This window comes from Acomys russatus, chromosome 32, assembly GCF_903995435.1.
Source record: "Acomys russatus chromosome 32, mAcoRus1.1, whole genome shotgun sequence".
Classification (NCBI taxonomy): Eukaryota; Metazoa; Chordata; class Mammalia; order Rodentia; family Muridae; genus Acomys; species Acomys russatus.
In genome coordinates, this window is record NC_067168.1 from 7,172,443 (window position 1) to 7,186,491 (window position 14,049).

At 44.5% G+C, this 14,049-nt stretch overlaps 1 protein-coding gene across 1 annotated transcript in view; it reads left to right on the forward strand.

Annotated features, from left to right (window-relative positions):
• The window catches only part of Cd109 (CD109 molecule), a 112,204-nt gene that overhangs the window by 19,748 nt on the left and 78,407 nt on the right, over positions 1-14,049 (forward strand). The window contains exons 3-4 of the mRNA XM_051140837.1: positions 7,791-7,819; positions 9,181-9,414. Of these exons, the coding sequence (XP_050996794.1) occupies positions 7,791-7,819; positions 9,181-9,414 (263 nt within the window). The remainder of the gene's footprint in view (positions 1-7,790; positions 7,820-9,180; positions 9,415-14,049) is intronic.

Below are 14,049 nucleotides of genomic sequence, written 5' to 3' on the forward strand. Positions count from 1 at the left end.
TGAACCTTAGCTTAAAACTATCTTACTTTGGTGGGTTTCTGTCTGACCTTATTTCACTGAGTCCTATGCATGTAATGAAACTATGTATTAATGTCATATTTACTGAAATATTTCTAAGCAAGGAAAGGCAGGAGGGGGGAGGGGAAGAGTATGAAAGAGTCCAAAGGAGGGTTTGTAAGAAATTGTGAAATATTTGTATTTTCTGTATTGACTCAACTAGTTTTTCCCCCCTCCCCAAATTAAACCATTAAAGAGAAACACTGTATTTTAAAGCTCTGTCTCCCAGAGATTTGTGGTGGAAAATGGTCACCTTTTTGTAATTCATCTGGAGATGAAATCATTTTCTGTCACAATGAGAGAATATTTAATAAACTTGTAAAGAGGTAAAAATTTTAACAGTAGGGATAAACAAAGTTTATTTTTACCCATGATTGCATAGCAAAGAATGGCCAAAGATATTAAGCCTCAAATATTAAGTTGGGCACATACATAGTGGAAAATCCTTTTTTTTTTTTTTTTTCCATAGAGTAATTCTGGACCTAGTTTTATTTTCAAATGTTCACTAGTCTTTCCTGTCACTGATTCTCTAGACCTACTTGGTGAGGACAGATGTCAGGTGAGGCAGCAGGGTATTACAGAGTGTGCTTTAGAAGCCGAGGAAAGGTTCTTTCTTGTTTCTGCTAGTTACAGAACTTAAAAATAGCCCTGACTCTATTTGTAAATCAAATGGCCGGTTTTCCTCCTGTGCCAAGTGTGAAGTCTGCAAACAAGGCTCCTTTTGAGTCGCTGCTTGATGAGGGGCGGGGGCAGCAGTCTGGAAGGCTCTGAGATGGCCTCGCTGTGGTCCCATGTGAAAGCGCTCAGTGAGAGTTGTCTGGAACAACGGGTCGGTCGTGAGACCTTTACGTAATAGAGAGCATCCGTAGTGTCCCCTCTTAAGAGACAGCCATTTCCCATGTCGGAGTGGAACCCGACCAAAAGCAGACGGGGGGGGGGGGGGGGGGGGGGGGGAGTTCCCAAAGGTTTGCAAATACGATCTGCTTAACTCTCTCACCCTAGCAACAGCTGCTACTCTCCCTCACCCCCACTTGGTGATCCAAGTTAATAGGAAAACCTTTTGACTTTCAAATAAGTCCTGTGCTAGGACGCAGTAAGCGTCTAGGAAATGCTAAGATGCATTTTTGAATTCACAGAGAAGACAACAGCAGTAGCAATGTTAAGCATTTAAAGTTGGCTTTTTAATAAGGACTCGTGAGATTAGTGCTGGTCCTCGCCGGTGTCTATCTCCACAGCGTCTGAGATACTGTCCGTACCCAGCAGAAACCGGAGGGGCTGAGACATCTCTGACCCCCTCCCCCACTCCCTGCCTCTCACTGCTGGCTCTCTCTGTTTTCCTGGTTCTGTGACTAATGCCGTCATACGTCTGTGGTGGGACCCAGGCATGCAACTCCTCCAGCTTTGCTCTCAAGTGGGAAACACTTCAAAGGTCGGAGACGATTAAAAGCTACACCCAAAGCAAAGCAAAGCAAAGCAAAAACAAAACAAGACGGAACAAAAACAACAAAACAAAACAAAACAAAACAAAAACAAAAAACGAGAGCCACTGTGAAATGAGATTTCTAGCGAGCCTCTTGGGAGTTGCCAGCATGCCTGTTCGCCTTCCAGTTAAGAGGGCAAGTTTGAGAGATTCATTTATTGCCTGATGTCACTTGGCTAGAAATCAATGGCCACATTCCCGCCCTCTTTAGTCTTTGTTAATCTGGTGGCCACGGGAGGTGCCTGTGTGTCAGACTAGGGTAGAAAGGAAGCATGCTGTTTCCGTGCGCCCCCTCCCCCGTTCCCTCCCCCCCCGGCCCCCCACCCCCCTCGCCAGGGAGTAGGGCTGACAAAATAGCCAATCCTGAAGATTGACCCTGAAGCTGGCTGGGTGGGGGGGGGGGCACAGCTCTCTGCAGTTTCATAACTTGATTCTGGTGTGGGACGCTGTGGTGGCCGCTGTCTTGTAGCACCTTTTGTTTAAACTGTAGGGTGTGTCACAGCCCTCTGATCCTGTTAGCTAGCGACTCGACTTGCCCAGGGTTGTCCCCTCCTCGGAATGGCCTGCATAAGTACCAGGATCCACACATGCTTAGGAAAGCAAGGAATCCGAGATGACTGAGAGTTTAAAACCTCTATGATTAAAGAGTTAGGGACATTTACAAACAGACCAGCCAGATGAAACGCTGACAATAGCCAGCAATACTCTACCGCGACCAGCCAGAGAGCGCTCTAATGCAGGGATCCAAGAGCCAAACTGCCAGCTGAGAGTCCTGCGTGATCCAGGGCCCCAGATCTCATTTGTAAAACAAGGGTAGTAGAATTATGGGAACATTCACCCAGAACACCTCTGTCCACGAAGCTCCTACTTTTAACAGATGCTTCTGCAGTAAACTGAACTGAAACGGCAAGGCCCACGGCGTCGCAGCTGTTAAGCAGTTGGTACAAGCTGCGACTCGCGGGCAGTTTACTTATTTCCGTCTGGTGAAGAGAGTTGGAGTGTAGGTCTGTGGAAATATATGTATTGTATTGATTCATAAAAAAGGAAAAAAATTGTATTCTGTCAGATCTGTTGGCTGTTTTATTGTTTCTAAACAAAGATGTCAGAGTCCCACCCCCCAGGACACGGCCGTAGAACAGAAATATAACTTAATAGTGTAAATAATAGAATATTCTCCAGTGACTGTATTACATCAAAGTAAAAGGAAACATGTAACTTAATTTTGATAGTACTTTAGTTGAGCTAGGTGATTCTTTGTAATTACAGATACTATGATTACACAAAATCCTTATAAAAACCATTGCCGGATGTTTCACTCTATATTTTGCTCTCAGTCTTAGGAACCAGGTGCATTTTTTACAGGTGTCACATGTGTCTGGTGCCTGCTGTTTGTGATAACATAGCTTTAGGAGTTGGCTGGAGTTTCCCCTTTTTTTCATCCCTGTGTTTGAGATTTGTTTTTGTATTAGTTATTTTTGAGCTCAGGCTGGCTGGCTTCAAACTTTTGATCCTCCTGCCTCAGGTCTCCACCACACTAGGCTGAGCTCTACTAGCTTATCTAGTTTGTTGCAAAGATTTTCCAATGATCTGTTTCTGGGAATGAGCTATTCCAAAGTTTAGTAGCTCAACATAAAGCATTGACCAGTTCTCACTGGTGTCACTTGGCTTGCATGCGCAAGGCTCCCGATTGCTGCCTGATCAGTTATTGTCGCCGTTCGCCTTACTGAATGCCAGAGACCCAAGGTTTCAGCTGCTTTCTTTCTTTCTTTCTTTCCTTTCTTTCTTTTTCTTTTCTTTTAAAAAAAGATTTATTTATTTATTATGTATACAGTGCTCTGCCTGCATGTACACCTGCAGGCCAGAAGAGGGCACCAGATCCCACCCTAGATGGTTGTGAGCCACCATGTCATTGCTGGGAACTGAACTCAGGACCTCTGGAAGAGCAGACAGTGCTCTGAACCTTTGAGCCACCTCTTCAGCCCTCATCTGCACTTTCTGTCTGAAGCTTTTCTTTGTTCTCATTTAGTCATGTATTCAATTATATATGGCAGCTTGAACTCATTGAAATTTTTGTTTTGTTTAGTAGGCCATGATCCATTATTTATTGAGTGTTAAAGTTGTTTGGTCATAATACCTTTTTTTGTGGTATGTGCGTGTCCACATGAGCTCATGTGTGTGTGAATGGAGTTATGTTCTTGCATGTGGACTCTGGAGCTCAAGGTCACTTATCTTCTCAATCACTGAACACCTTATTTTTTGAAACAGGGTCTTGTACTTGAACCTTGGGCAAGATGATTTGGCTGGGCTGGCTGGCCTGTGGGTGGCAGGGCCTCCTTTTTCTGCCTTCTGAGCAGCAGGGTTATAGGTGCGTACCACTCTACTTGGCTTTCACATGAGTGCTAGGTATACTGACTCAGGCTGTCATGTGTGTAAGGCAAGCAATTTACTGACTGAGCTACCTTCTCATTACCTAGCCTATAATATTTAAAATTGTAGGAACAATCTCCATTTATTTATTTATTTGGTTTTTTGAGACAGGGTTTCTCTGGGTAGCCTTGGCTATCCTGGAGTCACTTTGTAGATCAGGCTTGCCTTGAACTCACAGCAATCCACCTGCCTCTGCCTCCTGAGTGCTGGGACTAAAGGTGTGTGCCACCATGCCTGGCTTACAATCTCCATTTGTACCGAGGTATCTGGTACAATGTATTGCTCATACACCAACTTCTACTTTACAGATGTTAGTCTCAATTTCATCTTTTTCCTTCTGTAATAGACTGTTTAAGCATTTCAGTCTGGCGCTGGAGAAATGGCTTTGTAGTTAAAACTGAGAACTGTTCTTCCAGAAGATGTGAGTTCAGTTCCCAATGCTCACACCGCCTGTAACTCCAGCCCCAGGAGATCCAACTTCTGATTCTGTCAGGGACTTGTACTCATGTGCAGTGATACACACACAAAACAAGTAATTTTTAAAAAATCTTTAAAAATATTGTACCACAGTATTTTGTAGGGCCTTTCAAAGCCTTTCTTCAATAGAGAAAAAAAAATCATCAGATATGGCGGCTTTTGCTTATAATCTCAGAGCTTGGGACAACAGAGGCAAGAAGACTGCCTCAAGTTGGAGGAAAGCTCTAAGTATGTGTGTACAGAGAAATCTAATGAGTTTCAGGCTAAGGAGGGTTGCATAGTGAGACTCTATTAAAAAAAAAAAAGCCAACCAACAGAAAACACGAAAAGAAGAGAAGAAGAAAAAAAAAAAAAAAAGAAGAAAGAAGAAGAAGAAAAAGAAGAAGAAGAAGAAGAAGAAGAAGAAGAAGAAGAAGAAGAAAAGGGGGGAAAAGCCCTCTTTTTTTGGTGGTGGGGATGGAACTCAGGGCCCCAGGATGCTAGGCAAGCAGTTGCTAACACATATTTTTGAAAGAGACTTTTCTTGTCACATTTCCTATACTAGCTGAGAAACACGATGTGAGAAGCTTTAAACACTCTCTCTCTCTCTCTCTCTCTCTCTCTCTCTCTCTCTCTCTATCTATAATATATATATATATATATATATATATATATTCTATCATTTTCTCCTCCCTTTCCTCCCACCATCCCTTCCCATGTGGACTCCTTTTACTTTCTCTCAGATTCGCCGACTTTATTGTGATTATCTCTTATGTTTTAACTTTTTGCCCCTTTATGTTCTTTTTTCATAGTCTCTCTCTAGCCACATTCGTGGTTAACTGACTCCTTTGTGAAGTTTTGTTTTTTTTTTTTTTTTTAATACTAATTTGTTCCTAAATTCTTGCCCAGGGGGACTACTTCCTCATTCCTAAGTGTGCTTAGAGTATGCCTGTCAGTGTATTTATATATCTTTAAAAGGCTTTTCCCAAGCACGGTTGCTGATACAGCCTTTCAGTTTCACTTAGACTCAGTCTAGAATGTCAGCATCCTATGAAAAATGAAAGCTTAGTAAACATGATTGTTCCTGTGACATCAGCGTTCACCTGTGTTGTGACATAGCTCCTAGCAGCTAAGTGGTGGTAACAACCTAAGTGTCAGTTAACAGATAAACTGGTAAAGAAAGCTAAGGCCTGTTTTCACAGTGCAATACTGTTTCACACTGAGAACAGGAACCCTGCCCTTTGCAACAACGTGGGTGAATCTGGGGACATGGAGTGATTTCATTACACATGGTTTTAAAATCCTGAAATTAAAGAAATGGAAAGCAAACTAGGGTCTTCAGGGAGATATTGGTCAAAGGACAACAAATTCTAGTTAGAGAAGAGGATTAAGTTTCAGTGTACATTGTGTCATTTTTATATACTTAAAAATTGTCAGGAGAGTAAAAGGTAGTTAGTTGTTCTAACAGCAAACATGTGTATCTGTGAGGCAATGCAACTTGAGTAAGCCGTCCCACAGGTTATACATGTGTCAAAACATACTGTAGATCATAAATTTATTTAAAATTTCATGTTAAATAAGATAATAAGAAACATCAAAAGACAATAGTTAAATTAGAGCTATCTCACAGTTGCCCTCACAACTGAGCTGTGGGCTCAGCTCAGCCAGCTCTCGGCTTTGGTAGAGTCTCGGTGCCCTGCCCTGCTGTGCATTTTCTTCCCTGCTTCTCTTTCCTCTCCTGATTGATTCCTCCTGTTGCACATCACTGGAGGTCTATGTTATTCTCTTGAGGCACCCGTCCAAAATGCACCCCATCCTCAGTCTCCCCGTGTCTAATCAACTGTTTCTCTTCACTTTCTCCACATTTTGGTCAACGTCCTATTATGTCAGACTCCTGCTCTTTTTTTTTTTTTTTTTTTTTTTTCAAGACAGGGGTTCTCTGTGTAGTCTTGGTTGTCCTGGCTCTATAGACCAGGCTGGCCTCGAACTCACAGAGCTCCTCCTGCCTCTGCCTTCCAAGTGCTGGGATTAAAGGCGTGCGCCACCACTGCTCTTTGCAGGAGTATTTACAATCATTAGATAAGCTGATCTATGCTGGACCAGTGGTAGTTCCTGCAAACCTATATTCCCTTGAGGTCACTGGAGGGAGTGGTGTTTGAAGTAGACGTATACACTGCTGGGAATACACAGGATTGTTTCATAATTGCTAAAGGTAGAAAATATGCCTATGGCATATGGTCTGTTGATGGCATGTTTCTTCCTAAACACTTGAGGAGTGCTGCTATAGAGACAAGTTGGCATCCTGATGGACACCTCTCTAAGCCTTCCTGTACTCTGATGAATGTCGAGCACTTCCTCTGCACCCTGAGCCATTCTGTAAATTGCAGGCAACGAACAGCCTCCCCTGGATTAGTTTGGAACAACGATTAATACTTTAATCTTATAGATGAAAATACTGAGTGGGAGAATCAGGTCCAAGGACAGGGCAGGAAAAGAGAAAATTCATGAGAGAACTCCGTGTGATTTCAGAACCTGTTGTTAATTCCTGCCCTGTGCTGGGCCATGTCCTTATATCTCCCTGCTCTCACAAGGTAAACACACACAACTTCCTATTGAGAGTGACACTGTGGTTCCTTTAATAAACAGTTTGTCAATGAAGGGACCAAGGGTCTATTATCAATTCTGAAGGGGCACTTGGGGTAAGTGTTTTGGCAATTTTAACTTGGAACTATTTTTCCTTGAAATAAATGGGTCTGATGAGAAATTGACATGTGTTAAACCATGGGTCCTATTTTTAGAAACTGTACATGAAAACAGTCTGTACCACCCTGATCCTCATGAGTCATTTATGAGTCCTAGCTGCCCCCCTGGCATGACTAGTGCTTTCCTTCATCATGAGTGTAGGAGAACATGAGCAGTGAGCCTCACTGGGGCCAGAGCTCAGGGCAGAGCACGTGCTGGGTGGTGTGAAAGCCTGGGCTAAGTCCCTGTGCCACAATTGCTGCTGAGTAAAACAGAACAATCATAACACCCCCGCAACCCCCCTTCCCAAGCTTCAATCCTCAGATTTGTCCTGCCCTCTGAAGCATCCTTTAAGCCCTGTAACCCTAACAGTGGCCTGAGCATCAGGGACAGTGATAGGAATGGGGTCAGAGGCAGAGCTGCTTGGGATTTGATCAGTGGCTGATAATCTTTAAACCTTGATCTTTTCCATAAGCATAGGTTACAACTTCTTGGTTATTTTGGGCATTAATAAAGCTGTTTTAGTTTGGCCAAGTAAGTTTATGGTTCTATCCATATTTAAAAGTGTTAAGAGTTTTCTAAGTCTTGACAAATGTCTCTTTTTTTCTTCTTTCTTTTTTTTTTAAAGGTTTTTTCAAGACTCTTACCCTTCCAGCAGTAAGTATCTAATTAAATTAATTGCCCTAACTAACTAACTAACTAACTAACTAACTAACTAACTAACTAACTAAATGTCAATAATTGGTTTCAGAAATACATTGCAAGCTGGGTGTGGTGGCGTACATCTTTAATCCTAGCACTCAGGAGGCAGATATCTGAGTTTGAGGCCAGCATGCACCACCACATCCAGTAGACCTTTAAATTTTTTTCTGAGACAGGATCTCTCTGGGTTAGCCTTAGCTCTCCTGTACTCCCTTTGTAGACCAGGCTGGCCTTGAATTTACAGTGATCCGCCTGCCTCTGCCTCCTGAGTGCTGGGATTAAAGGCGTGCTCCACCACGCCCAGCACTGACTTTTAATTTTTAAATGAACATTTTATAGTTATACATACTAGCTTTCACTATGATATTCTCATACATGTATTTACTATAGTTTGATTATTCACCCTTTCTGACCTTCTCTTGCTCCCCTCCTACCCCTGCTGACCCCTTCCTGTTCTCAACTAGTTTTCCCAGTATTTCTGAGTCTTCTTTTGATGACCCCATACAGACTCTATTTTTCGGAGAGAGGTAGATCAGAGACTTTCTGGACATATTTAAAATCGCCACATGAAGCTGCTACTGGAGTGGTGCAGGATATGCCTGGTTTTGATGTGAGCTGGTGGTCTGCAGTGCCATCTCTAACTCTCTAAATTTAGTTTCTTTGTGAAATGGTTTTTACCAGGAGAATCCAGTTGAGGGTGGGTGTGGAGTTGGGGTGAGTGGTTATCTTGAGGTCAGATGATGTAGAACGTGTGAACTGCTCAATATGGCTCTGCTCTGTTCCTACCAAGGTAGGAATTTCTGCTGTTATTAATAGTATTAAAAATGGCAGCGTCACCAGCAAGACAAGAGACAAACAGGCTGCAGGAAGAGAAAGCATCACAGAATAGAGCTCGGGAGAGTACAGAACGGAAACAGATGTTGGCATTTTGTGGGCTGATTGCCTCAGGCAGAGAAAGCTTGGGAAAGCTTATTGGTGGTTTAGGTATCCAGCCTCAACAGCTGTGAGTGAGATCCAACGAGCACTTAGAAAAGGAGATGGCAAGGCGATGTGCCTGCTGCCGAGCGAGATAGCTGTGGGGCGTGTGTCCCTCACTCCAGAAACTCTCTCATCTAATCGAAGAACAGAGTACAGGATTGTGAAAGAGAGATAACAAATTATTCCACTCAGGTGCTAAGAAGGATACTTTTCTCCCATCACCACAGTCCTATTTGACAATACTATGTGTTCACTTTTGTTAATCCTAGTTTGTGACTAAAACATGCTTTAAAGGTAAAATGGTGAGACTTTGATATGTCCGATCTTTCCCTGCTCAGCTACCTCTCAACAGTGCAGACCACAATTACAAACTGCACGTAACCGGAAGCACTCAGGATGGGATTTTATTCTCCAACAGCACACGCTTATTATTTGAGACCAAGAGGATATCTGTCCTCATTCAGACAGACAAGACATTCTACAAGCCAAAGCAGCAAGTGAAGTTTCGTGTGCTCACCCTCTTCTCAGATTTCAAGCCTTACACAACCACCGAAGTGAACATTTTCATTAAGGTGAGTGGGCAGGCCAGCATGATGGCGGGGCTTCAAGCCTTCCTCCTAAAGCTGTCTTGAGGGCTCTGCTCATGTTACTGTGACGGTCATTTCTTAGAGTTTTACCTCAGTTTGTCTATGTGGTGGATTACATGGATGGATTTCTGTACGTTAAGCCATCCCTGCATGCCTGGAATGAAGCCTACCTGGTCATGGTGAATGATGTCTTTGATATGTTCTTGTAATCGTTTTGCGAGTATTTTATTGAGTATTTTCGTGTCAATATTCATAAGATAAATTGGTCTGAAATTCTCTTTTTTTATTGGGTCTTTGTGGGGTTTAGGTATCAATGTGACTGTGGCCTCATAGAATGAATTTGGTAATGTTCCATCTATTTCTATTTTTTGGAGTAGCTTGAAGAGTATCTGGATTAGCTCTTCTTTGAAGGTTTGGTACAATTCTACACTGAAACCATCTGGCCCTGGGCTTTTTTTTTTGGTTGGGAGACTATCAATGATTGCTTCTATTTCTATAGAAGAACTAGGACTCCTAGAAACCTGGAAGAACAACTTGATGGGTAGATCAGGCCATAGGGGGTCTGCTCAAACTATTGCACTAACCAAGGACAATATAAGTAGTAAACATCGAACCCCTACTCTGATCTAGCCAATGGACAGGACATTCTCCACAGTTATGTGGAGAGTGGAGACTAACTCTGACATGAACTCTGGTGCCCCATATTTGACCACCTCCTCTTGGTGGGGAGGCCTGATGGCACTCAAAGAAAGAATAAGCAGAATACCAAAATGAGACTTGATATCTATGACCATATAGTGGAGGAGGAGGTCCCCCTCAGTCATAGATCTAGGGGAGGGGCATAGGGTGAAAGTGGGAGCGAGGGAGGAATGGGAGGATACAAGTGATGGGATAACAATTGATTTGTAATCTGAATAAATTAATTAAATTAAAAAAAAAAGAACCAGAAAAAAATTTTTTACTTCAGATAGGCTTTTCTTTTGCCAGGGTGATCCAGGTAGTAGAATCTGGATTACAAACTCAGGCTATGGAGTCTGTCTGTCCATGTCTAGTGCTGGCTTCTTCACTGTGCCCTAGCCATTCATGAGCTAAACTTTTGTATTCCAGGCACTGATGTAAGGCACTGAACAGGACAGATCAATCCCCTGTTCATGTTGAATTTAGCTCTCAACGAGCAGCAAGAAGACAAATGGCGAATGGACAGACATACACACGAGGGGGTAGATTTTCACATGTCTATTTGTATGTGTGTGACAACGCGTGGAAGGGAGGGCCAGAGAACCAGAGGTGGGGTAGGGAGAGTGAGTTTATGGTTGATGCTTTTTATAGAGTCGACTGAGAAGAGCTGTGTGAGCAGAGACCTGAATGAAATAGAAGAACGAACAAATAAAAACGGAGGGGTCACCACATACAAAGCGAAACGCGCTGCTGGGAACAATAGTCCCGGAGCACACTGAGCTTAGGAAGGGAAGGGATGAGCATTAAGGGGCGAGGTTAAATGCACGTGCTGGGTTAAAGGACTGGGCACATTTGAGATCTTGTTGGATGTTACATGACCTGGATTTTACATTTACATATTTGGCTTTCGAGAAAGGATGCCGAGATACTTTCTTCTGTTAGGTCTGATACTAAGGGACCCAACAGGCCTGCTAACATGTAGTGCTTGCTCCTGCCTCTGGGAGGACATTTGCCTTGAAGTTCAGTGCTTAGTAACAGTGAGCAGCGGTGACCAAAAGCCTTCTTTGATACTGAGCTTGTAGGTTTAGGACATGGACTCAAGTCTAGCCACACTCCTCAGTGCGGAGCCCAGGCGGCTGTGGATGTTGGCTTTGCTGTTCTCCAGCTGCAAAGAGTGGAGATGGATGGGTTGGCTGATGGGAGTGGGTGGGGGGAGTGGGGGGTGGCGGGGAGGTGAGGGGTGGGTGCGGGGGTGGGGGATGGTGGGGTGGTGGGGAGGTGAGGGGTGGGCGCAGGGGAGGGGGAGGGAAGGACAACTAAGATGGCCTGCAAGCCAACTTGCCAAGAATGGTTGGGACTAAGATGCTGATACTCGAAGGCATCATCTTTAGGGCCAGGTATTTATCATGGCAGCATATTGAGGGTATCCATTGTTTTTGTGTGTGTGTGTGGGGGGGGGTCATTGACTATTATCTCCCCATCTTTCCTGTCTCAATAACTGACCTCAAGGAGGATGGGGGCTTCTGAGGCCCTTTAACAGTGGAGAAAGCATGTCCAATCTTGCCCCGAGTTCTCTCCTACCAGCAGTATAGCATTACAGTGTGCAAGTAAGTGGCCTCGACACTGTGGTGGCTGCTGGCTTCTGCCAGGGACATTCTTCTTTAAAATTTTGCTCTAGGTGCAGGCGAATAACCTTGTGTGAATGTTGCTATTTCTGGCTTGGAAGATATATCCTGTCTGAGTGCAGCTGAATGTGTGTGAACACAGCTATTCATGGCTTGGAAGGTATATCCTGTGACTGTGCTCTGGCATTGTGGCCCCTCCAACTCCAAGAAGAGTGACTTAAAGCGGAAGTATCAGTTTAGCCTCCTTTTTCTTGCAGGGCCATGACAACATCTAGGAGAAAACTAAACCCTCAGCTTTGTACCTCACCAGCTGAGGTGTCATGTCTCTTTTCCCTTAGGCAGGACTGAGAATACTGTATTTGTACTTCTTAAATCTCTGTCCATCTGATAGAAGAAACCCAGCATATCATTGTTTTTACTTCCTTAACCACCAGACAGGATATATTTATAGCTATTTGTACTTCTTCCCTGGCCCTTTCGCTCCACAGCTCTCCCATGCATCATGCTGTGGCAGGCGCAGTAGAGCCAACTCCTGCTTACAATGCCTGACCCAGGGGTTTGCCCAGGAGACGGTGACCTGCCCATGCTTGACCTGCCTCCTGCAGTGAGAATTTTGGTTTCTTAGGAAACTCAGCTAAGTTATGTGAATATGTTTTTGTTTCAGTCCCAGGTGTGGAATAGGGGGCTGCTTCCGACTGGCCACAGCAGCTGACTATGATTTATCTCATGCTCCAGGAGGGGCGTGATTTGGCCAGCTGAGGATAGTTTACATTTGGACTTCTGGGGACTCTTCAAAGTGTGTACAAAGTGTACAAAGCCCCAGAGGCGCGCTGGTGGCTGCTGCTCCCCCTGCTGCTGGGCCCTGCTGCCGTGGCTTTTACTATTGTTGGATTGCTGGATTGCTGGTTGTTGGTATTTTTCCAGCCTTTTTTTTTTTTTTTTTTTTTTTTTTTTTTTTTTTTTTGAGACAGAATATAGGAAGAAGAAAAAATAGAAAATCCCCTCTGAGAGCAAAGTGGGGGAAGAACCAGTGGTGGCAGCTGCAATAAACTGTTTGCTGATGTCCTGAAACAGAGTGTCCTTTCCTTCAAATGCTGCTGTCCCCTCTGTGGCATTAGAAGCCGAGTTTCCCATTCCGCCTCGGTGCATGTCTGGGCGCCACTTGTAACTGGGCTTTTTGGCTACTTTATTGGGTTCTTTTACCCTTCTTCGCCACAATCCTTTCTAACCACCCAATACTAGGAAGGAGAGAAAGAAGGACAGAGGAGAAAGGGGGCATAGATCACTTTAGACTACTACTTTCTGCTGTTCCTTGGGGCCTAAGTCCAGTCTTTGTTGTTGTTAGAATACCAGCAATCCAAAAATACAGCAATAGCAAAAATCAATATCAGGAACCAGCATCTGGGATCACCACCACCACCATGACCACTACCACCACCACTACCACCACCATGACCACCACCACCACCACCACCACCACCACCACCACCACCACCAGCATGACCACCACACCACCACCAGCATGACCACCACCACCACCACCACCACTACCACCACCATCATGACCACCACCACCACCACCACTACCACTACCACCACCATGACCACTACCACCACCACTACCATCACCATGACCACCACCACCACCACCACCACCACCACCAGCATGACCACCACCACCACCAGCATGACCACCACCACCACCACTACCACCACCATCATGACCACCACCACCACCATGACCACCACCACCACCATCACCATGACCACCACCACCACCATGACCACCACCATCACCATGACCACCACCACCATGACCACCACCACCACCAGCACCATCACCATGACCACCACCACCACCACCATCACCATGACCACCACCACCACTACCACCACCACCACCACTACCACCACCACCACCACCACCATGACCACCACCACCACCACCACCACCACCATCACCATGACCACCACCACCACCACCACCCATTACCACCAGCAGCAGCAGCAGCAGCAGCCAACAGTGCTCCTCTGGGACTCTAGCATTGTACATGCTTTGAAGAGTCCCCAGAATTCCAAACGTAAGCTATCCTCAGCTGGAAAGATCACGCCCCTCCTGGAGCATGAGATAAATCACAGTCAGCTGCTGTGGCCAATCGGAAGCAGCCCCCTATTCCACACCTGGGACTGAAACAAAAACATATTCACGTAACATAGCTGAGCTTTTAAAGAAACGAAAATTCTCACTACATTCTCTCCTTTTAGTCCAATAATTTTTTTTTCTCTAACGTCAATAAACTTTACACAATAAGAACAA